Source organism: Oryzias melastigma, linkage group LG6, assembly GCF_002922805.2.
Source record: "Oryzias melastigma strain HK-1 linkage group LG6, ASM292280v2, whole genome shotgun sequence".
Lineage (NCBI taxonomy): Eukaryota > Metazoa > Chordata > Actinopteri > Beloniformes > Adrianichthyidae > Oryzias > Oryzias melastigma.
In genome coordinates, this window is record NC_050517.1 from 3490291 (window position 1) to 3515965 (window position 25675).

The 25675-nt window shown below is 40.0% G+C and overlaps 1 protein-coding gene across 2 annotated transcripts in view; it reads left to right on the forward strand.

Moving 5' to 3' along the window:
* The window catches only part of LOC112151766 (INSC spindle orientation adaptor protein), an 82506-nt gene that overhangs the window by 40890 nt on the left and 15941 nt on the right, over positions 1–25675 (forward strand). For both annotated transcript variants that reach the window (XM_024280823.2, XM_024280824.2), the window contains exons 3-7: positions 13067–13433; positions 14414–14466; positions 14547–14670; positions 15895–16008; positions 23421–23546. In XM_024280823.2, coding sequence (XP_024136591.1) covers positions 13067–13433; positions 14414–14466; positions 14547–14670; positions 15895–16008; positions 23421–23546 — 784 coding nt within the window. The remainder of the gene's footprint in view (positions 1–13066; positions 13434–14413; positions 14467–14546; positions 14671–15894; positions 16009–23420; positions 23547–25675) is intronic.

The following is a 25675-nucleotide window of genomic DNA, read 5'->3' on the forward strand; positions in this document are numbered from 1 at the left end:
TGTAGCTTCATGAGGACGGATGATGACATACTCACCTCTGATTGGATGATCAAAGATCGCTCAACCAACAGCTTCACAGCAGGATTTTGGACAATTTCATTTCCCAGACAAAAAACAGTTTTTAAGACAATAAAAAACTAGTGTTAATCACCCTCCTCAACCCCGGAGATTTCGGGAGCTCCAGGAAAACTTCCCACAATCATCCACAGAACTACGGAGCGCTCTTTGATCCATCTCAGAACAGACTGTCAGGCAGCATTTTGCAGGGAAATCTCCGGCTGATCTCCTGGACCTCCTTCATGGATGGAGTTCATCTGTAAATAAGTCGGATTTGCTGTAAATATAAAAGCTTATTTTCGTGTTTAATGAGTTGTCAATTGCGCTTGGATGTTTGTTTCAGCTGATATTTCAGTGGGAGGAGACTTGCTCCATAAAATAATATTCATATTTAACAGGATGCTGTTAGAAACGTGAAATAATTAATTATTAATAATAATAGTTTTGGTTGAATTGATGATTCTGAGCTTGAATTACATCCCTAGTCATCATCCACCAATGACAGCAAAACAGCATTAGCTACTGTATGTCCACTCCACTTCAAATTTCCAACCAATCAAACAACAGCTTTCACGACTAAAGCTTGGTTGATATTTGTCAAGAGAAAGCTACGAAAACAACAACAAAAAAAATCCTTGTAGACTTGGGAAAAAGACAAAAAAATAGTCATTCCTAATATGAAGACACCTTAGACGTTTATAGATCTAAAACCAGCACAACAACCTCCACTAAGCTTGATGTTTACTTTATCGATTTAGGTTTTAAAAGCCAATATGACTGTGCCTTTGAGATTGGATCTGTGGAAGTATTTCAGGCTGACTTCATATTCTGGGAGATAGTTCACTTCAATAGAACCGTAAGCTGTTTTTATAGCTCTCTATGGTCACTGCAACATCAACCAATGTGTAGATGCACCAACGTACCGCGTTATAAAGGATTTATCATTAAAATGAAGCTCCTCTTGTATAAATGTAAGGAATAATGCCCGAAGAAGTGTGCATTATGGGAAATTAACCTACGAGGCGGAGGCCTGAACCGTCCTCTGCGAAGCTTCAGCAAAGTTTTAAAGAAGCCAGCGCAGTGATAGAACATTTGGACTGTTTGACCGGAACTCCTTTTTTAGGTGTGCATTATTACCGTGGTTTATAAAGTGAAATACCACGGGGATATGAAACACCTAAAAAAGAAGTTGCTGATGGTCCAGGCCTCCACGTTGCTGACTGTTGCTGTGGACTAAACAGTGATAAACCATGGTGATAATGCACAGCTATAAAAGGAGTTCCGGTTAAACAGTCCAAATGTTCTGTGTCACAGCGCTGGTTTCTCTGAAACTTCACAGAAGACGATTCAGGGATTAATTTCTCATAATGCACACTTTTTCGAGCATTATACCTGACTTAATCCATACCCTGGAGCCAATCAGAATCAAGTATTCACCCGGACCATTGTATAAATTCTAAAAAAGTATATTTTTAAAAACAATGAGTCAACATCAAAGTTCCTTCATGTAGTAAAGAACACAAAACTGCAGGAAATTTTAAGATCGTTGACCACCCAGTAAAGTGAAAAGAAGAAAGCTCTTGTCTATGTTAACAATTCCTTCTCATCAATGTGTCTTGAATAACAATCGAAAACATGCAAATTAAAAAATGGCCATCTTTTGTATTCCTACCTACTCAGTGTGAGACCTGGTTCTGTTTTGATGAACAGAGCTGATAATCTGACAACTGATCGCATTTTTTTAGACCAGTTGGGTGAAATAGAGACATTTTCAGATCTGCAAAGGTGTACTAGTGTACTTGGACCCACTGGCTGAAAGACACAGTCATATAGCCACACAAGCACCTGTAAACAAGAGATGACGTCTGTCATGTGACTTTACCTTTCTACCACGCACAGACTGAACCATAAAGACCATCTGAGCATCTCATGGCTCATTAACAGCCAATAAATCTAATGATGAGGGCGGACAAATGTTCTGCTCACATTCAATCCGACTGCAAACACAGATGCAACATTTCAGTGCACACAGCTGGCAAGAGCCGCGTTTTAGAATCAATAGGCATCATGTTACACTGGAAGAGTTTGGTGAGTCATTACGGTGTAAATAGGTTAGCCAAGTTCCTGTGTCTGCTTCTTTTGTTTGTGTATGTGTGCATTTTTACGTAACGTTGCCGTGTTGACTCATCGCCCACGGTGGAAAATTGGAAAAGTTGCATAAGCTTGGGTTTGCTAAAGTCAGAAAAAAAACCTGGAAAGGAAAGACTGGTGATGGTTTGGATCCATATCGTGACATTTTCCAAATGCGCCTGCTGGGCTGTTTTTTCCTACTTCACTGTGCATGTCATAGGAGGCAAAGTCAAAGAGAAAATCCAATCGGAGACAGAACTGTTGTGTTTTGTCTGAGGTGAGTCAAATGTTGGCTGCACATGAGAAGCTGTCTCAAACATCTGGGAGTCAGATGTCGGCCGCGTTGCCAGGACGTTCCTGTACCAGCCAGAAGCCACGTTTATTCTTTACCCATGTGGTTCTGAGGAAAAAACGCCCCACACAGAACCACAGAACCAATCTGGGACGCACATCTAACTCCACTTTTTGATGACTTATTTGACAGTTTTAGCGTTTTATCTCCTCTGAGGTTATTAGCATTAAAACTTCAGGTCCGTCTTCTGCTTAATGTTGGGTTTTGTGCAAATAAAAAAGCATTACTTTTGTCGCTTTTTGGTGTCCATAAGTCTTTGTAAAGTTTTGGGGAAAAACATTTGTCCTGCTTATATTTCAAAAACCACAACGTTTGGTTCATAAAATATCTTGACTCATTTTCCTTTGCTTTCCATTTCCATGCTCTCTGCTCCAGCGAGCAGTTCTGTTCTGATGTTCCTCAGTTGGGCCATTTCATCCAAAGACTTTACTCTTTGACACATACTTGCAAATGCAAGAGAGGACAAGTGGTGGACGCCAAATGAAATATTTGTTAAACATATTTCTTATAAAACCACTCACGCATGCTCTCGTGACATTTTTCAGATGATGGAGGACATGTATTGAGAAAATTAAGCTAAAATTACAATTTTCCGTATTGATTTATTCAAATGTTTGTGAAGCGGAAGCAGACAAAAAAAAGAATTTTTAAAAAGATTGTATTTGTGGCATAGAAAATACTTTGAGCGGGCCGCAGGCTCCTGGCTCCGCCCCATTCTGATACATTCACTTGTAGAAAACTTCTCGCCACTTTTGTGCTCTGGTCATATAGGATGGGGGTGTGAGAGGCTGGAGGCTAGCGAGAGAGAGTGTAAACAGTTGGATGATGGGAAGGGGGGTGAGCTCTCTCTGTGCCAACAGTCCTGCCCACAACTCAAAGGTGAATTTCTAATGAACTCCTTCCGCTCTGCAGAAACTATGTCCTAGAAAAAAGGAGACTTCTACTTCTGGTCCGGCCTTTCCGTCAAATTTCAGAGCCTTTTGTGGTCCACAAGTCTTAGAGTTTCCCCACCCCTAGTTCAGATCCAGATTCCAGCTCACACGAGGAAAACAAGGACGTTCATGGGTCTATTTGTCTCATCCTAACAACAGTTCAGCCCCTGATCTGTTTGCCTTCTGTGGGCAGTACTACTATAATGGTAAAGGACTGGTAAATCTGAGTGACATCTAGGGTTCATAACCTGTAGGGTACCAGCAGGATGCTCTTTTTATGTAAGGAAGCCATTAATACAGTTATGATCTGTGAAGTGAGAACGGGCTCTGCAGCTCTGGAGAACAAATGACTCCCATGTAGACTGATAACAGTCGCCCATGAAGCCCACGTTTGTTTGCCTTGTGTGCTGAAAGTGTTTGCAGTGAGAACCGATGACTGGTGGCCAGACACACACATGCTGTCATTGACTGTAAATGGATTTATGGTGTCATTAGAAACAGCAAACACTAAGGTATTAACACTGTAGCGTGTACTTATGTGGGCATTTCTGTTTTTAGCTCCAAGTTTGGTCTGTGATTAAAGATTCTTGGGGCTGAGCCTCAGAGTCAGGGAAGCTTTTGTGTTTTAGTCCTCTGTGTTTAGTTGGGCTTTCCCTCAGCCAAGAAAGGTTTTGCCTTGATAAAGACAGATGACAGAGATAGAAGGGTTAGAAACTACTACAGCTTTTCCAGGAGACATCATTTGAGGGATGGTTTTAGCCCAGACGCCTCTAACCTCTTGAATGGGGAGTTCTGAAACTGCACGGTCCTGATGGGAAAAGAGAAAGCTTTTGGTCCCCAGCCAGATCATTATCAATTTATTCAAATGTATCGGCTGTCATGTGGAATAGAGGAGCTGATTTTTATTCAGGTCAAAATGTAGGTCCAGGCTGAAACTGGAAAACCACACAAAATTTCATGGGCTGCTTCTATTTGCTTTAATATTTGCGATCACAAACCCCCGGTGGGCGTAGGAATGGCGTTGTTTCCCTCAGAAGTGCTACAAAATTAAAAGCACTCTCATTTGAACTAAATCATTTCCTTCAGGTTTTTGAGCTTTACTGAGACCCCTGGGTTGGTGTTTTTCTGATACATGACAGCTATTAAAACCTGCCCTGCCTTTATAGTCCAAGAAATTAAGCTAAAAGTTCCTACTGTCTGTGTGTCTGTGCACAGGCATTAATAAAAAAGCCATCCTGCACACAATAAATTCAATTTAAAAGAATGCACTGTCATGGCAGACATAGTCACAATTATAATGTCAGCAATATTTTCATTGCATCCATGGATTTAGTTCAAATGTATACATTTTCTTTGTTATTCTAAAGTAAAATACTGTTTTCAAAAGGGTATTTAACATGTATTGTTTTATTCTTTTCAACCAATAGCCAATTTATGAGCATTTCTGTTCTGAAATCAGCTGCTTTGATTGTATTAGAGTTTAAATCATCTTATTAGTCTTGGGCTTCTCTGATTGTTAGGTGTGGACTCAGCAAAGTCTGTCCAGCACACACATGTAATCTGTTTAATCTTATTATTTGATTTAAATAACAAAACCAAACACAGAGAAAAGTGTTTTGAAGTATCTGCCAAATAAAAGCACATATTTTAAGAGTATTTGAGCAGCTGATATGGATACCTGATGCAGAAAGCTGTTTAAAATTACTCACAAATGAAGACCTGTACTTTTAGATTACTCCTTTTACAATTGGTAAAGCATTTCAACGTGGAGAAAATGATGCATGATGCACTGAAGGAACATAGAGTCCTGCTACAAAGTCGCCTGATAGTCTGGACTTCACAAAGAGGAAAAATGTCACATGAAGCAGTCAGACATACATGGACTCAAATGAGGATTTATTTTTAAGCAATAGCAATTAAAACTTAAAGGCAATTCATTTTTTTCAGTCATATTTTGTGACCCAGTGCAGGAAAAATTGTCTTAAAACATATTAAACAAGAACAATTACATATCCTAAAAGTGTCGTCCTCTATTCTCAATACACTGTAAATTAAAGAGATGAGCAGCGTTCATACCGCCCTTGCTGCCCTCCCCATTACTCCTTTTTTTACTCGCCCTCACTATCTTGGTCATGGGTGTCCAAAGTGTTGCCCGTGGGCCAAATTTGGCCCTCCAAGAAACTGTGGAGTGTATAGTTAAAACCCTTTACCCGTTTCCCATTGATTCTCTACGGTGTTCCAAAACTCTTTAATAGACTTTCGGCCTCCGGGTGGCGCTGTTAGAACTTTCTTTACCAGCAGCTACGGGTAAAGCAACCCCCAGGTGAGTCAGCCCTGGGCTTTACTTTTGTGTTAGAAATTCGCTCTAGTCTTCACAGTCACTTCTGATGCTTTTAGTGGCTTTTTTCAGCTAGCTGGAGCGACAACAGCAAACGGATAAAGTCAAAGATCAGCTCCACGTCTCTCTTTAGGATCCCAGTTTGATGTTTTCACTGGAAGAAAGTTTGTGTGAGTTTGCTCTGATTTCTCTATTAAAAATGTCCAAAGGTTTCAAAGACAAATGTTACTTTTCATTCTTACTAATGTGAATGAATGAAATGGTTTACTTCAAGTAATCGGGTAATAATACTTGAAATAATATATCACATAATAAATCCCAATGTGTGTTACCTCCATGAATACAGAATCAAAATCAATAAATTAAACCATATTCTTTATTTTCTCCTTTTATTTCGTGACATACAAAAAATATTGTATTTGGCCCACGGACCGGGATCACGTCTAGATTTTGGTCCTTTGAGCGGAAACCTCCTGGTCTGGGTGGCTCTTAGACCAGTGTTAATTTCGTTGACGAAATATTTTCGTCATCGTCTTCGTCAACGACATTATTTATCCAACGAAAACGAAACGAAAACGAAACGAAAACTCCCGCCCAGACACGAAAACTTTAACTAAATTGATAGACTTTTTCGTCAATGAATAAAAACGAAACTAAAATTCTGATCGAAGACGATATCCAATCATAATGACTGCTGGTGGAGGAGGGCGGGAGCCAATGCAGAGCGATCCAATCAGAGCACAGAGTCCTGCAGCCCGCCTGGGAAGACGCTAATTCAATGAATTGTGTCTGTGATATAGGTGAAAAATGTCTATGTTTTTTTTATGCATTTTTACACTTGCCTCAATACAAGTTTTTTTTGTTAAGACATTTATAATAAGACTGATGTTATTTACACATATTTACATGTGACCAGCACAGAATATGAGGGAAATTCATGTTTTGTCCACATGTAATACGTGCTGCACTTTAAGTTTGTGCAAGGCTGGATTTCTTTTGTTGGGCGCACGTATTTAAAATTAAACTTAAAGTTAAAGTCCCATTAACTGTCACACTCCTAAAAGTGTGAAATGTGTTCTCCACATTTGACCCATCCCCTGGTGGAGCCGTGAGCTGCAGAGACAGCAGCACTCAGGAAACATTTGCTTGTTTAACCCTAACCATAACCATAATCCTAACCTTAACCCCTGTCCTCTGGGTCAGTGCGACTGAGAAAAAAGTTCATCACTGGCCGCACGTTTTTTGAAAATTACATACAAATAGACACTTTCTTTTTGGAAATGGGATGGAATTATAATTATTTTTTTCTTTTAATGTGTTTTAAGTTGTTGAAGCTGAATTAACAGAAATGACAAGTTTGGAAAGCAAAGTGAGATAAAATGTTTCTTTTTTACAAATTAGTAAAATCTTTGCGTGTTATTCATATGATTATACTTAGTAAATTTAATTCAAATGCTTTACCTTTATTTATATTTTTGTCGACTAAATATCTGCTGTAATTAAGTCGACTAAAATGTGACTAAAATTAATGGAATCAACATGACTAAATTGCGACTAAAACTAAACCCTATTTTAGTCAAAAGACTATGACTAAAACTAAATTAAAATTCTCTGTCAAAATTAACACTGTCTTAGACCCCTCCCTCTCTACCAGCCCAGTCAGAGCTGTACGTGAAAAATACATGAAAAAAACGATTCAAAATGGCAGTGTTTCTGCTGGTTTTATCTCCATGGGAACCATTTTATGTTTTGTTCACCTGGGGATACCGATCAGATACGTCATTTTTAGAATAATCTGCAAAAGTAAACTTTTGAGCTTCCTTAGTAACTGATATTTTATTAATTACACCCACATTCCTAATGTGTTCATGTCCATGTTGTTTTGTTCAGCTGGAGTCAACAACTTATGTATTCATTTTTTTCTATAATGAAAATTCCTGGTCACCAGGTACGTGGTGTGTGCAAACTTTGGTGAGTTTGTGAGTACACAGCGAGGAAGAAATATTTGCTCAAAGAGGCAGTAAGAAAGAAGAGACACTCTGCAGTCCGGGACAAAAAATATAATAAATGAACATGTTTTTCATGACTTGGCAGTTTTGTCGATTCTTGATTTGCTGTTTTCTTCATTCCTGAAGGCCTCTTTGTGGGATAATGTTGTGGTTTAAGTCTGTGTTGGAAAAACATTATTAGTTTCTCCCTGTGAGCTGAATTCTACTCCACTTCTCCTTCTCTGGAAAGCAAACCTATGATTATCCTCTTTCCATTTCTTCAGTCAGGGGGAAGGATGTCTGGCTCGGTGGGCAAATCCAGACAGATTTATCTTTACAGGATTATTTCACACAAAGGAGAAACATAAACAGCCATACATGGTCATGTTTACCATAAGATTTAGGTGCTGTGGATGATGGATGGGTGGATGGATGGATGGATGATGGATGGATGAGTGGGTGGATGGATGGGTGAGTGGATGGATGGGTGAGTGGGTGGATGGATGCGTGGATGGATGATGGATGGATGATAGATGGATGGATGGTGGATGGTGGATGGATGGATGAGTGGGTGGATGGATGATGGATGGATGGATGGATGATGGATGGATGGATGAGTGGGTGGATGGATGGGTGAGTGGGTGGATGGATGCGTGGATGGATGGATGGATGGATGATGGATGGATGATGGATGGGTGGATGGATGGATGGATGGATGGATGGATGGATGGATGGATGGATGGATGGATGGATGGGTGGATGGGTGGGTGAATGTCAACACTTACTTATGTGCAGCTTTCTGTCACTCTGGGTTCTAGAAATCCTTCATGAGCTTTCTGGTAGCTAGATGCTAGTTCCTGTCCAGCAAATGCAACACCTAATATACAGGAAAACTTGCTCCCTCCCCCCAGCAGTCCTGTGACCCCATCAGGGATCCAACAGGTTCAGAAGATGGAACAGGGATAGGAAACTCCAGGCCTCGAGGGCTGCATCCCTGCATGTTTACCAACATACATACCTGCTCTGGCGTGCTCTAATTGGGTGGACACACCTGAAACAGGTAATCAGTCATGAGTAGGGTTTGGATATCTGGAAATCATGCAGACAGACACTGTGGCCCTGGAGGCCTGGAGTTGCCTATCCATGGGATGGATGGATGGATGGATGGATGGATGGATGGACGGACCGACGGACGGACCGACGGACGGATGGGCGGATGAGTGGATGGACGGATGGACGGATGGATGGATGGATGGACGGATGGATGGACGGATGGATGAGTGGATGGATGGATGATGGATGATGGATGGATGGATGGATGATGGATGGATGGATGATGGATGATGGATGGATGGATGATAGATTGGTGGATGAATGGATGATGGATGATGGATGATGGATGGATGGATGTATGGGTGGGTGGGTGGATGGATGGGTGGATGAATGGATGGATGGATGATGGATGATGGATGGATGGATGATGGATGATGGATGGATGGATGATGGATGGGTGGATGAATGGATGATGGATGATGGATGGATGGATGTATTCCCTCCACTCTTTTAAATGAAGCCTCACAATAATGGCTTCCACTCTTTATGCCCCAAACACATCAGTGATTAGTGTTTGCTCTCTGTTGACTCCTCCCACTAAACCACCCGATGAGCTGATGTCACATTCTACCTCAACACTGAAGAGCTTCTGGTCTAATGTCTCTCCTTCTCACCTTAATGCAGTTGTCGTTCCCCAAGAGCTAAACAGGGTAAATCTCCTTTTCTCCCTCTGATATGTGAACATCAGCTGCTGCACCCACAGACCAGCATCTTCTCTGGGATCTTTCCTTTCTAGCAGCTGAACTCTGAGGTTCCCCTTAAGCCTCCATTCATTAGGGTCAGTGCAGGGAGGGATTGGAGGTGGGAGACGTGTTTGCACAGTGCAGCCTGTTGCTGGAGCTGTCGTCATCCGGAGGGGACGGAAAGGGTTAAACTAACAAAGCTAGACGCTGGCAATTATCAGTGCATTGACCTTAAACACACATGATTGATTTTAGGAATGCCATGTGGATTTAGCTGAAGACTGGTGTTTCCTGTGGCTGTTCCTAGCTCTGTCTGGGTAGAAGAGAAAGGACGTCATTTGCATGTTCAGAGTAAAGCTTCTCTGTGAACGGCTACCTACAAGTCGTGAGGTTTTATCAAAAAAAGACAATCCAAAAGACAAAGTTTCTCAAATTGTCAAGGAAGCAGCATTTTTTCCATGTCAAAATGTAAAAGTTGAAGAAGTTATTTCAGTCCAAATCAAAGCATTAAAAGAAACTTTTTTTCCTTTTTTTTGGCTATAGAAGACTTTTCAAATCTTGAACTTAAATAAAAAAATACCCTTTTCATCAGATACACACATTAACATTTCCTCTTCCAGCACCAGTCAACAACAATGCTTGAAAACAGTCTGCTTTGTGCACGTTTCTGTGTCCTCTCTTTGTTTCAGAGTTTGAGCTTGACTTCAATAATCCTTCTAATGCACAACTTTGCACAACACAAGCGGCTCACTCAAGAACATAAACGATGGAGCTGTGGTGTTAAAGGCTTAAATTGTGGGTGGTCCATTTTATTTTCTAATTATGATCATGCTGTTTTTAGACAAAATGGAAAATCCTGTTTTGTAGGACATAGTTTCTGCAGAGCAGCAGGAGTTCATTGAACCTGGATTTTTGTGGGTGGGCCTGCTGGTGCAGAGTACGCTTACAGTATTTAAAAAATGCATATTTTAGGTCATTTTCAAACTGCATTTTTCCTTTGCTCCTGATTCTCAATGATTTGAATAAAGAAATACCCAGAAATATAATTTTAAACTGACTTTTCTTTATATCCAGTATCTGTCAATCATTGGAACAATGCCACAAGAACATGTTCAAACACCAACAACAAACATCTCTAAATTATGCACCACTTTCATTATTTGATCAAAACACAGAATGCTGTATAATAGGGTCAAATAGTGGGAGTAAGAAAACTAAAATGACAGAGTGTCCATGTTTAATGAGCTGCCACTGACCCAACACCCACTTTGGCCTCCTTCATTTTGAACTGATTAAGCAGGTTATTATATGTGGAGGAGGCAAAGATGATGAAGCTTTCTCATGTGGACCAGCTTGAGTGTAATCAGGAGGTGGTCAGCAACAATGAGTTCCCATCATTCTGTTCACAGATCCTGTATGGACCGGACTAGTTTTCTTTTTAACTAACCTTTTTTTCTGCAACATAAGGTTCTCTCAAAGCTCTAATTCTTTTCAAAAACAACAGAGCACCCAATAGTCTGGAGTAGTTCATACATGGATGAATTCTGGTTGTGTGTACCGACGTTGAAGTGGTTTTGAGAGGGACACGGCGCTCTGTTTAAATGTTGGTTTGAGTGTTTTTGTGAATACGCTAACATGACTAACATGTAGCGGTGTTGGACTACTTGTTTCTTTTTACATAAAGGTTAGGAGTTAGCACAGTTAGAATAAAATGAGGTCTAATGTTATCTGTCTGTCCTTTAATGTGCTACAAACAAGGTTGGGAGGAAAAGCTTTTATTATTATTATGCTAACAGTGTTGGGAGTATTACCATTAGCATGTTACTAACGGCGTTAGAAGCTCCGTAACAGAGTAATCTAACTAGTTACTTTTATCCCCACTACAGCACAACCACAGTTACTAAGTCCAAATGGCGGGGCATGCCCCAAAATCTGGACAGGTGCATCGCACTGCCAGGATTTAGACACAGAGGTGTTAGCAGCAGAGGGAGCATCTTCAGGAAGGAATTATCAACACCATTTTAGTTTGTTTGAAGCAAAACTAATGACTTTTTAAAAGCAAGATTCCCAACACTGTGTGCTAATGCGGCTAACGCTTTTTACGTAGCTTCTTACATTCTCTGATTCTTTTGTCTCAGTGAATGTGTCGGGCTGCACGGTGGCGCAGTGGTTAGCGCTCATGCCTCACAGCGAGAAGGCCCCGGTTTGAATCCCAGCTGGGGGATTTGGGACCTTTCTGTGTGGAGTTTGCATGTTCTCCCCGTGCATGCGTGGGTTTTCACCGGGGACTCCGGCTTCCTCCCACCGTCCAAAAACATGCCTCATAGGTTAATTGGTGACTCTAAATTGCCCCTAGGTGTGAATGTGAGAGTGAATGGGTGTGTGATTGAGGCCCTGAGACAGACTGGAGACCTGTCCAGGGTGAACCCCGCCTTCGCCCATCAGTAGCTGGGTTAGGCTCCAGCACCCCCGCGACCCCGAAAGGGAAGAAGTGGTCAGGAAGATGAATGAATGAATGAATGAATGTGTCTTATAGTTTGGTGCGCCTTGTAAATGACTGAAAACAGAACACTTAATGAGGATTTGCTATATAGTGTGGAAAATACAGTCATTTGAAATGAGAAGGTTTTAATCCAAACCAAATTATCCATTGGCTGCACCTCCATGCTAGAGTTAGTGGCTGTGCAGACATTCATCTAAACTGTACTCAAACTAACCATCATCGCATGCAAAAAAGTCATTTAAACTGAGCATTGTGCCCTAAATCCCCCAAAACAGATTTTCTCCTCCAGCATGGTTTTGCTGAAATTGTAAACCTAACAATGAAGGAAGAAAGAACATTTAGAACAAACATGAAAAGATAAAAAATATTGAATCTAAAGAACTTTGTTTTTGTAAATGCAGTGCTCCCTCTCTATACTGGAATACCTTTCATGACCTTGCTGCTTCGCTGATTTTTTTTTTTTGTGTGTGTGTGTGGGGGGGGGGGGTCAAATTTGCTAACTCTTTTTTTTTTATAATCATTGTGTCCTGATGGAGTTTAGAAACATGTCAGTCAATCTCCTCCATGCTGTTTCTTCATGTACAGAATATTTTCCATTTGGTAAAGTCACACAAATCTTCTATAACAAGTAGATCTTGGTTTTCATTTTATAATCCTGGACTTTTTTTTTCAATAATTTATTTCTGGGGTTACTGGGTCTGAGACTCCGCACATACATTCAGTGAGCAATCACAGACATTTCTGGAAGCCATTTCTCCTTTAGAATCTTCTCCTTATTGGCTTAAGGACTAAAATGAAACTCAAAAAAATCAAACTTCTGCTCCAAACTTAGCTTCATTTAGCACCTACCGGAACCTAAAAACATGTCCATTTTTTTTCCATAGATAGAAATAAATTCAAGCGTCAAGAGCTTAACAGCCATGACTGTAATGTCACCTGTGAACACATTCTCTGCTCATTTCCTCCCCAGCACTCGCATGCAGTCTCTACAGGTGGATTCGGTCCAGCGCTGGATGGATGACCTCCGCCACATGACTGAAGTGGAGTGCATGTGCGTTCTCCAGGCCAAACCTATTGGGGTGGAGGAGGACTCCCAACATGGAGAGCTGGTTGTGACCTCCGGGGTCGGTGCAGGGGACCATGTGGCGAGGAACAACCTGCAGACGCTGCTTCGTCGAGCACTCGTAGTTAGCACGGAGCTGGGGAAGATGTTCCAGAGGCTGGAGAAAGGCCGCTGGCAGAGGGTCCACAGTACTGCCGTGCGTGCCAACTGCCACGTGCGCTCTCTGGTGCATGAGTACAGTGCTGCTCGGAGCATCCCGCCTGACATGCAAAAGGTAATGAAAAGTCACATTTACAAACTAATATCAGAGAGCAGACAGTTATTGATTAGGAGGGTGACAATTAATCAATGACTTCTAATCCTACAATCCAACACATGGATCGGTCTGAACCAGGGGGACAAACTCAATCACACAAGGGGCTAAAATCCAAAACACAACTTAGGTCGCGGGCTGAACAGGATAAACATTTATTGAACACTCTAAAACTACATTTTTAAAACTTAAAAAAAATTAACTTTTTGACTAAAAACTGTCCGGAATATTATTCAGAATAAATCAAATTAGACCTTAAATAACTTTGAATATTTTACTCTCCATAAAAATACATTTTGTAAAATTATACAAGTTAGAAATGAGAGCAAGATAACATCATTATTCTGATGTAGAAAAACAACAGTGGACTGAACTTTATCAAACTAAAATGTAAATGGATTTGACATTCATTCTTGTTTGCTTGTTTGTTTGTACACATATTTAATTTACACTTGATTATCTTGAAGAAATACATAATCTGGAAAACTCCAGCTGCACTGTTCAGTAGCAGTTATGTCTCTCTGAGTCTCACTGACAAAAGTTTGGGATAAAAATGTTCTGGATCCATTTTAGGTCAGTGAATCAGATCCAGTTGGATCGTTCAAAATCAACGACAACGACAACCAAAATTTATGATATGAATCTAATTGTAGTTTAAACTAATCCGTACGGGGTGGCCATGATTCAGGGGAAGAACAGTCAACCTTTGATTGGAGGATTGCAGGTCCTATTACCACCTTGCCGTCCACATGTGGAAGTGTCTTAGGCTATAGGTTGGCGCCAGTGTTCGGCAGCTGAGGTGCCATCAGTGTGTGAATGTGTGTGAGGCAGTGAAAGCTCTTTGGCCTTAAAGGAAAGAAGGAAAGTGCTAAATAAGTTTATGCCATTTCCCATTATCAACACTAATCGGTAATTCTTAATGTTTGTCTTTTATGTTGCAGTATGAGAAATCATTGCTGGAGAAGTGCATGGAGCTCACCAACATCACAGAGAGGTAAGACGGAATATTTGTCATTGTAAAGCTGAAATGTAAACATGTTTCTGCCAAACCGTTGACTGTTGTGTCACCTGCAGGTGCCTTCACACAGATGATGAATTCTTCCTAAAATCAATGAGAGAAGCCATCCATGACATCCTCACAGATGTCAGTGATTCATTCAGCAACATGATTGACATGGCTTTGGCCAATGAAATACAGGTATACACCCTCCATATCAACGCTAGCTGTTTTATTTTAATTTATGTTTTAAAATCATAGATTTATTGATGATGAAAGCGAAATGATATAATTGTATGTAACACATACTGTATCAGATGGATGATTAGTCCCACACATGGGACTAATCTAAAAAGGAATATGTGCAACCTGTTCCTCATTGATCAGTTTTTATGTCTGCTGTTAGGGTTAGATTTCTGAGTTAGTATCTCAAACTAATAACAGAAGTGTTGAAGTTTTGTTTTTAGACTTGTTCAACATGTTCCAGTGGATCCCTCCGCATCGAGACTCGGCTGTCTCTATTTCATGTCTAAAATGATATTAAGGTCCCCGTAGTTGCACATCTACACCAGGGCAAAAAGCATTTGCCACTCAGTGGTTCTGCAAGCAGAGGTGTGTAATCTCCACCCTGGATCCCCTTCAACTGTCAGACAGAATGTGAAAAATATATTTTGAAGAAAAAAGAAAGAAAAGAAGTATCTGGTTGATGACAACAATTACCTTGATTCTTTGTAACGTCACCCTAGGTAACAATGACTGAGGTCAAGGTTTAATGTGCCTTCCCCAGGTTTACACGTTGGTCCATTCTTCCATGTGGATCTTCTCAAGAGCTGTGATGTTTGGGGACTGTTGCTGGGAAACAAGATTTCACCTCCTTCCACACATTTCCTTCTGGATAGAAGTCCAAAGACTGACCAGGCCACAACATTACCATTCAGTTAGCATTATGTTTACATATGTGTTACAGCAATGTCATCATAATTGCTACTGATTACCTAGTTTAAGTGTGTTCAGTGAACGATAATCTGTAATCTACTCCAGTTTAACCTTTTATCATTCATTGGAGTTTTAGCTCCAGTGTTGACATCGTTTTGACTACCTCAACCATTAATGTAATCAACTTAAGTCAGATGATTCTGGTGCGGATAAAAGTGACTTTGAAACATTATGCAAAACTTAACATTAGTAATGTGTATATTGGTGCAAAGCCACTTCGAAAAGCTGCTTTCAGGTCTGAATCAGTTGATTGACGGTGGTCGTGTAAACTGTCGAAGATTCATGGTGTCAAAAAGTGTGTGTAACTTGGTTGTTGCTGAATGGCAACATCCCCAATCTTAAAGAGTTAAAAACACCACAGCACTGTAAACAGTTGTACTACTGAGATCACTTTACATATCTTTAACCAGAATGCACCACTTTTTTCAGGTCCTGATCAAACAGATTGAGTCTTCAGATAACACTTCTACCATTGGTACCTCCATAAACAACCTCCTGTCTCTAACCCAGGATGGACCTCAGCTCTGCAGCATCATTGCAAAGGTACTGTGTTCATGTCTGTTTGTTCAGGACATTGCTGACATTTGTTTGAATGGAGGTCTATTTTAGAATAGAGAGTCTGATTCTATGTAAAAACATGTTCACTCCGCCCTGATAGGCAAGACTTCATCGTCAGAACCAGCTAGAAGGCTGTTTCATTTAGAGATAAGAATAGACCAGACAACATGTCTAAAGCAGCCATTAGTTGTCTGACCACTCCTGGAATTGTCTTGATAAGGCTCTTCCTGATGCTAAACACACACAAATACACACAACTCATTTGTTGTCAGATCAATACTGTCCTCTCACATTGGGGCTGCATAAAAAATACAAGAGGCTCAGGTCCTTTTGCTCTTCTACCCATTTTAGTTAATCCAGGGTGTCAAACTCAATCACACAGGGGGTCAAATCCAAGACACACCTTAGGTCACAGGTTGAACAGGATAAACATTTATAGAACACTCTAAAACTACATTATTAAAACTTCAAAACCATAACTTTTTACCATAATTATGAACTAGTTATATACCATTACCAGTAGTAATGCTAGTGTGAATGCTGTAAGCTGAATTTAGCCACTGAAGATGCTAGTGCTGATAGCTGAAGATGCTGAAATTGATTGCTAAAAATACTGAAGCTGAAAGCTAAAATCGCTAAAGCTAATAGCTGAAAACGCTGAAGCTGATAGCTAGCTAAAATATTAGCTAAATGCGAAATTTGCCTAAAAAACAAAAAAAAAATAGGTTATCCAAAACAGCTAGCATGCAGTTAAAATATAAGCTATACTTCAAAATAGCCTAAAAAAACGGAAAAAAAGCCTAAATTAGCCAAAACAGCTAGCATGTAGCTGAAATATTAGCTAAACTCCAAAATAACCTAAACAATCTTAGTAAATTCCAAATTAGTCCAAAAAGCTAACAGAATGCCAATTTTTAAAACTTTAAAACTGTAACTTTTTAACATAATTCTGAATAATAAAAATGCAGGAATATTATTCCAGAATAAATCAACTTAAACCTTAAATAACTTTCAATATTTTACTCTCCATAAATATATATTTTGTCTAAATTACAAAAGTTAGAAATGAGCGCAAGATAACATCGGGCCATTAATAACAATAAAATAAAATGATCTGGAGGGCCGGATAGAATGACCCGGAGGGCCGGATCCGGCCCCTGGGCCTTGACTTTGACACGTGTGAGCCAAAGGAAACATATTTTTTAAAAGTAAACATGTGGGAACACACTTTTTCCATACAGTCTGGTCCTACGGCCACATTGAAGGAATGTGTGAATTTGTGGATTGTGGATCATCTGGATGATTTTCTGCCACTTGCAGCTAAAAAACACAGAAAGCAAAATGTGCACCACTCATCTGAGCAGTCTCCCTCTGCCATGCACTCTGTTGTGACTTTACTTATCCACTTTATTTAAATAAATGCAATTAGCTGCATAAATGCTTGGGTGGGGACCTCATCCGCCTTCTCCATGTCCTTACCAGTGTAACTGCTGACAGACAGCGTTAAGTGAGTAATGTGCTTATGGAAAGGCCCAAGCACCACATGGGTGGAGTTTAATCATGCTACCATTGTCATGGACGTAAAAAGTGTGAGGCATTGACAGTTGTCCGGAGATGACTGAAAACTCATGGAAATCGGCTTGGTGTTCATACTTTACTATATAATTCATGGAAAACTCCAGAAACAAGCGGTGGAGGCTTTGACCACTAATGACTGCACTCAAACATGGATAAATGGTCAAATCCAGTCAAATAATGGACCTTTTTCAGAGTAGAGCACTTGTTAACCCTTTAACACCTGAGGCCTCACCGGTGACGCTTAAACACAAAATCTTTAGCATACAGTAACTTTCCAAATTTTAACATGATCAACATAATTCCAGTCGATTGTAAATCAAAGAACATAAAAACTGGAGCTCTGGTGTTAAAATGTTAAAGTCACACATCTTATTAGGGTTCAAATGAACTGTTTATTTGAAGCTGTTTTATAAAACACTTTCCTAACAAATTCATTTATATGTTACAAGCATTGTGTTGACTGCAGCAGGCTGAGTGTCGTGCAGCACAACAGAGCAGAAAACCATTTGATGGAAAGAAATTACACACTATGAGCCGACGGCTGCACACTAACACAAGGTTAGAGAAGCAGAAATGTGCAAGTAAGTGTGCTCCCTCCATGAGCTCCATTTAAGGGATGCGGATGAAATCAATGGAAGCAATTGTTTACCTAGAGGCAGTGAATAAAAAAACAACAATCAAAGCTAGTTATCTGTAAAAAGCAGTGGAAATATCTTCAGGATTAAACAAAGACAAGCATGTTTCCACAAAGATAGAGTCACCGTTTGGGCTTTAACAGTGACTTTAGAACCGTTTGGGACGTGCACGCCATTAATTGTCACATCATTGTGTGAGTGTTTCAAAGCATTCACACTATAGTGATTCTCTGCTCCTTTCACACGTAAAAACCTAGTCACTTTTTCAACAAATTCAGCAATCAAATGTTCAGCTCGTTGAGGACATTACTGCTGGTACTTTTGTTATTCATCAACTTGATCCTTTTTGAAATATTGGGCAAATATGCAATATAGAAAATGAATGAGATCATTAAAACCTAAACTAAAAATAATTTACTTTGGATTTCTAATGTGAGTGTTTTTTTTCTTTGTAAATTGTTTAGCTTTTTTAATCGCCGTTGGGATCTTTAATGTTTGAGCGATTTGTTGATGTGATTTGGACTTCAGGGCCCCCGTACCTTGGTCCGACCTTTCCTCACACCTGTGACACAAATAGAGTTTGGATGATTCAAATAGATGTTTGACAGACTGAAAGAGAGCAAAAGCAGGACTTTGTTTTAAGTTGTGTCTGTTACGTGCAGGGATGGAAACGGTCATTTAAATGTGTCGTGGTTTACATACAAAACATGAAGAAACTGATTTGAAACCGGATAATTCGATGTAAATATTGCCTTAATTTGTGTGTAAAATCTCCCATTTGTCTTTAGAGCGAGGGTCAGATTTTCCCGGCTCAGAGGGTTGACTGAATCCGGTCTGACAGTGTTGGCAGTTCCTATAGGAACGCTGGAGCAGCATTGCGTAGGCAGAGAACAGGAAGAGCAGTCAGGCTGGAGGGCAGAATGATTAACCACTTCAGGCCTTGGCAGCATGGCCTTACAGAATATGATCCATGCCTGCCCGGTATAATGGCCTTATTAGGATAATGGCTGTAGTTACAGGCTCCGTCTTCCTCCAGGTAATTCTGGTTATCTGCACACTCAATACAATTCAGTTGTTCCAAGTGTTTTTGTTTTTTGGGTTTGTTTTTTTTTTTTCTCCTGGCTTTAGTGTGGGCACAGACCCAATGCAGGAGCTATTTTTGTTTGTTTACTCTGAGCATTATCCAACAGAAAATGTTCAGCTATTATGACTCGCTTCTGTTTTTCCTGCACAGTGATTTCATTCAGGAAATATGTATATTTTGGCAGGTCTGACCCAACATTAGGAACTGTGCGGGTAATTTGTGGTCAGGCTCACTGAGCAAAGTTGGCAAAATCCGTCCACGTTTGGAAGTAGGCAGATGGTGGTCCACATGCTGGTCCACATGCTGGTCCAGGTGCTGCTCCAGGTGCTGGTCCGGATGCTGCTCCAGGTGCTGGTCCGGATTCTGCTCCAGGTGCTGGTCCGGATGCTGCTCCAAGTGCTGGTCCAGGTGCTTGTCCGGATGCTGCTCCAGGTGCTGGTCCAGGACTGTGAGGTTTTTGGCTCTCACAGAACCATACATATAAAAAAAGAAGGCTCCCTGTTTTGGGGTGAAAATGTGAGCTTCAAGATAGCAGCACATCTTAAATCCCTTCCGCTCTCTTTGGGGTCCAGATGACTCCACCCACATATTGATGTGTGATTCCTTCCATGACAAATGTGGACAAAGGTGGACAGGATTTTATGTCTGCCATGAACATTAGTGAAACTCAAAAATCAATGATAAAAAAAAGTTCAGTGCACTGTCTTGTGGGGTCCAGATGACCCCACTTTTAATGGAAACAAGCTAAGTTACATGATGTAGAATAGAGGTCACTAACTGGCAGAATGCAGTCCGGATACAGACCTAGATTCTGGGGAATGCGGACTCTGATGCAAGATGATCTGGACCCAGATGCTGGGTCATGATCCGGACCCAGCATCTGGCAACACTAATACGATGGGTGTCTATATTTTAAATTGTGCTTTTATTGTTGTCATTACAACACATTCTCACATTTAAGTCGTCATATACGGACACATACAGGTTTGGAGAGTTTCTTTGTGGAGAAAAGAACCCTGAGGGACCTGAAGAAGAGCTTTCTGTGGAGAGAAAATAGACTCACTCCAATGTGTGCGTGCATAATTCTTGATTTGTGTGTAACTTTGGATTTGTGTGTGTGTAATTCCTGATTTGTAACTTATATAATTTCTTCTGTGCATAAGTGCAAAGATTACACAATTCAAGAAAATAAAATTTACACATTCACAAATTCAAATGATAACAGCTTGAAACTAATTAAACACACAAATCTTTAAAAATGATGCACAAATCACATGTTACCCACACACACAAAACCTCAGTTACGCACAAATGTGGGATTAGACTCTTTTCAGGTCTCAGAGATTCATCTGTGAGTGATGCGTTTAAATACGTACAAATGTTTAGACCTTAACTTCTAGAGTTTTTTCCTGACTAGACCTCTTGAATTCTAGTTGAAGACCCCTGATGTAGGAGCTATTATCTGGTCACATGGTGTGTTCCATTCAGTCAGTGGTGAAGCTGGAACATCTTATAACACCAACGGAATGGAAAGCCATTACAGAAGAAAGGATCAAACTGTTGTATTTGTTTAAACTCATATTCAGCTGTATTTATGCAGCACTTTTCCTGATGAAGAGTTCCTTTTCTAACAAAGTCAGGAATTTTTTACTCTGCAGTTGTTCTTTTTCTAAAAAAAAAAAAAAAAAGATAACACACCAAAACGGGGAATTATTTAGCTAGCAAACTGCAAAAGCTAAAAAACCAAAACATTAATGAGCCATCATCATAAGAGTGGTCCAAGGTTCTGTGAGCCTTCCGAATGTTATTTTTGAACTGCATTAACGGAATAGTCTGAGTCTGCTTGTGGGGAATTAAGAACTTTTTCCCATTTTTCCACTGGAGAGCCATCAGACTTCTACAAATGAAACACCAGATTACAGACAAAAAGAAGCAGCTGAAAACACACAGCCGTGCAGCAAGCCACCTTTTAATGCTTGAAGTTTAACAGTTAAACAGCAGGAAGAGATTAGCACTCTCTCACAGCAGCCTCTTAAAACACAGGTGGGTTTCTGGGAGCTTTGCACACTCCTGCTGCAAAGTTGAGCATGAAGAAAGTGTGTGAGACGGACCAGTTTCAGCTGCTTTGGCTTGTGCCGGAAAACGCAGGAAGCCTATGGAGGAGATTCAATGAAGGATCTAAAGAAAACCGTTTCTGCACAAACCTTTAGGTAAAAAACTAAAGAACTAAATCAGTCGCCTTTGTCAGAGTAGATCTGTGAATTCCATATTTACTCGGGGTGTGTATACTTACTGTGTTTACCTCTCATTCAATACACATGTTATATATGGGCCACAAATTGATTTTTTTATTTAATCTTTGTTTTTCCAGGAGGATCAATTGAGAACAAATTCTCATTTACAATGATGACCTAGCACATCCATCAAAGAGTCTAGTAACTCTGTATGATCTGATGTAGTCCAGCTCTTTCACCTTAATGAAAACAAATCTAAATATTTATGATCCATTTGACATATAAAACTATTAGAGCTGTGAATGTTAACGCGTTAACTTATGCGATCAATCTAAAAGAAATAACACGTTAATATTTATAAAAGCAAATTAATTACACCTCGCAAAGAAACAGTCCGTGGCTTTGCCTTGGCGGGTCAGGCTTCCACAGCGTGCGTTAAAACACAGTCGGCATTTTCCCATTAACGGTCATTTACAAAAGATGCAAATATTTAATTAGTTTTTAGTTCTGCTTTTTTTTTTTTTTGGTTTGAATCACTTTTTCACAGAAAGTGGACTACACTTCTGGGTTAACACTTTATGAATTTAAACAACAAATCAATTAATCAATTTGAATCGATTTAAGCTTAACTGATCAATAATTGATTCATAAAAATAGAGATCGATCTAACGAATAAAGCTAAAGTCCGCTGGCTTGAGGCTAATGTTTAATGGAACTTCCCATAGGACGGCTAATGCTAACGCTCGGTCGACCTAAACGTACATTGCTGACTAAATGAACATCTTTATAAACTCGCAGACATGAATTTTACAAACTATTTTAAGGAAATATTTTGTAAAGTAACTATTTTTGGTCTAAAACCTTTTTTTTATCTTCTTCATCGTGCTCTTGCGTGATCACCACTTAGCAGAAAACTGAAACTCCCTCCAGGAGAAGCAGAACAATGTTCACATGTTAATGATCTGAACATTTTAGTTAGAACTTCTCCTTTAGAGAATCCATGTAACACTGGATGATATTAACAATCTCATTATTTCACTGATACATTTACAGGATGTGAACTGGATCAGATTAATATAAATATATTCAGATTACGTATTAGACAATTAATGTATTTATTAACAAATGTGTCTAAATCTGTAAACTCAACATTTATGATGAGGGCGGAGCCAAAGATATGTGACGGGGGTGGAGCCAGGAATCTGTGACGGAGCTGCACTAGAAATTTGTGACAGGGGCGGAGCCAAATATTTGTTAGGGGGGCGGAGCCAAATATTTGTGAACGGGCGGAGCCAGAGATTTGTGATGGGGCGGAGCCAAATATGTGTGATGGGGCGGAGCAAAAAATGTGTGACGGGGCAGAGCCAGAGATTTGTAACAGGGCGGAGCCAAATATTTGAGATGGGGGCGGAGCCAGAGATTTGTGATGGGGCGGAGCCAAATATTTGTGATGGGGGGGAGCCAAAAATTTGTGACAGGGCGGAGCCAGAGATTTGTATTTTTTTTCTTTGTGAAAATTACAGAATGGGATGAATAAAATTTGGCTATGTGTAGTGCTCCTGAAAACCATCAATGTTTACGTGTAGACACACCCTGTAATTATTACACTTTTTCTGTTCGCTTACAAACCAACCACAGACCCCCATCAGAGAAGAAAACTGTTATGTGGCCCTCACAAGAAAAAGTTTGGGGACCCCTGATCTAAAGCCCTTTACTTTGTGTGTTGTCATTCGTTGTTGTACATGTTTGACATGTTTTTCTTAATGTTATCAGTCTGATATAGAAAGAAAAAATTGAATATCTGAGCTAAGAAGTTTTCTAATTGAGTGTCTTTGTATATGTTCTTAAATCTGGTTTACGTCTCAGGAGGGAGCGGTAGTGGCTCTGTTCAAGATCTGCAGGCAGGACCGCTTCAGGGAGCTGTACGCTCACGCTCTGAGGACGGTGGCCTCCATCTGCTCTGTGGAAGAGGGCATCAACCAGCTGGACAAGGTCAGTTTGTCTTTGGCACGATGCTGTCAGCACAAAGTTTGATCCTCATCTGCTCCAAGAGAACCTTTCACTATGACGTCAGACAAAATGGTGACTTCCTGTTTACGGGTCTGGACAGGCAAAGCTGACGGCTGAACGCTGTTGAACACTGTTTTACAAAGATAATAAAGGTAACCTTACCACTGGAAAATATTTACAATATTTATTTTACAAATGTCCTACCAACTGTATTGGTTTTCCCCTCTTAGATCGTTCACAAATCAAAATACAAAATTATGATTTCCTCCCATATTTGAGGTTCTATTGAAAATATCCATTTCAGCAGATACTATTCTAACCGTTTTTTTGGCTGATGTTTTTTGCACGCATTTTAAGTGCAATCAAGCACAAAAACTGATGGAAATTCATGTTGGCCACTGGAAATATGTGCAGCGAAGACTCCCATTTCTGCATGTCTGCACGCATTTTAATTGCCTCCGAGACTAAATGTAGTTCTTGTTTTATGAGGTTGTATTTTGATTTGTGAATAATCTAAGAGAGAAACAAATCCAGTTAAATAAGAAATGTATAATGTTATACAGAAATCACTTCACATGTTGGTTGTGATATGGCCACATTGTCTGACGCCACGTGAAAAGGGTCTGTTGTCGAAGCAACATGTTCAAACTGAAGCAAGAGAAACACTTTAACGCCATAAAGCCCGCCACATCAAAGAAAGATCTTTGTTTGGAATTGGAATGCTTTTTAAAATCTTTGATTAGAAATTCTAATCATATTTTTTTCATAATTCTTCAACAATATTCTCACTTTAAAGTTTAGAAAATTAGCCAAACGTTTCTTTTTTTATTTGACTTTATTTTTTAATTGAACATCTGAAGATGACAGAACATGGCGTAAGCAGTGATAGAAACAGAATCAGACGCTGTTTACAGCCATCAGACCATAATAAAGCACAATAACGAAAAGAGAGAGAAGAAAAACAAATGATCAAATAGTCAGCAAGGTGGTACAGCTCTCAACTTAAATAACTTAAACTTATATGGAGTAAAGTTTGAATTCACATCATTGGTAATGCTATTAATGTATCATATATTTTCTTTTGGGAATCAATGTATTTTAAGGATTTCAAATACAGTTTCAGTTCAACCAAAGAAACCTTAAAGATGGGGATTCTTTTCAGCTCTCTCGTTCTTCTGTTTGGGATGGTAGTAGAGTTCCAAATAATATTCTATTATTAACAATATTCTCTAGAGTGTTAGAACCCGGTAATTTATTTTTTTGGATGTATCAAACTGTGCATGTTATTCCAGAAGAGCCGAAAAATATGCATTCTATTGTCTCAACAGAGTTTTCTCAATTTTAAAAACGTTTTTTCAGTAAATCTTTGGATAGCTAAACATTCCTGCCAAAAGTGTTTTTGAAATTTCATGGAAGCAGCCATTTTGAAATGAGCAGGAAAAGGCCTTCTACTGCCCCTAGTGGAATGATGGTGAACTGCAGGGCACAAAACATGGTCCAGGTTACATATAATGGGTTTTTAAGGAAAGTTGGGGCATTATAATGCGATAGGCGTCTCAGTTAATGACCCAGATATACCAGTTACAGTAACATCAGCTGCTGCATTCTGAATAAATATCCGTAATGTGTGCATCATGTTCTGGAGCACTTTTCCAATCAAATATGATGATCTTGGTTTAGGTTTGGTGAGGCTCTTATTCTGAAATAGAAGGTTTGACAGGTATTAGAGAGTAGAACAATGTCTTTGAGTGTGTGTGAGAATGAGACAGTCGTCATTGTTGGTCCTGCTTCATCCTCTATGGAGAGTTTAGCCAAAATAAACAAGTGTGGCACCTGCGTGCAGACACAGGAAGGCTAATAGAACTCGATTCCAGTGAATGGTTTTTTTCACCGCCGTGTCTGTTCACACGAGGAGCAGCTGGAATCCTCCGAGTGTGAAAGCTCCTCAACAGCAACCGCTGTCCGCCGCAGGAGGAGAGGCAGCGAGGCGCGTCCACGCTTCCCAGCGCTCGGCGGCGACTGCTCAGGCTTAAGAAACACAACTGTCTCTGTTGAAAGAATGATCCGGAAAAAGAGCCCAGAAGCACCTGGAATGCTCAGCGCTGGTGACA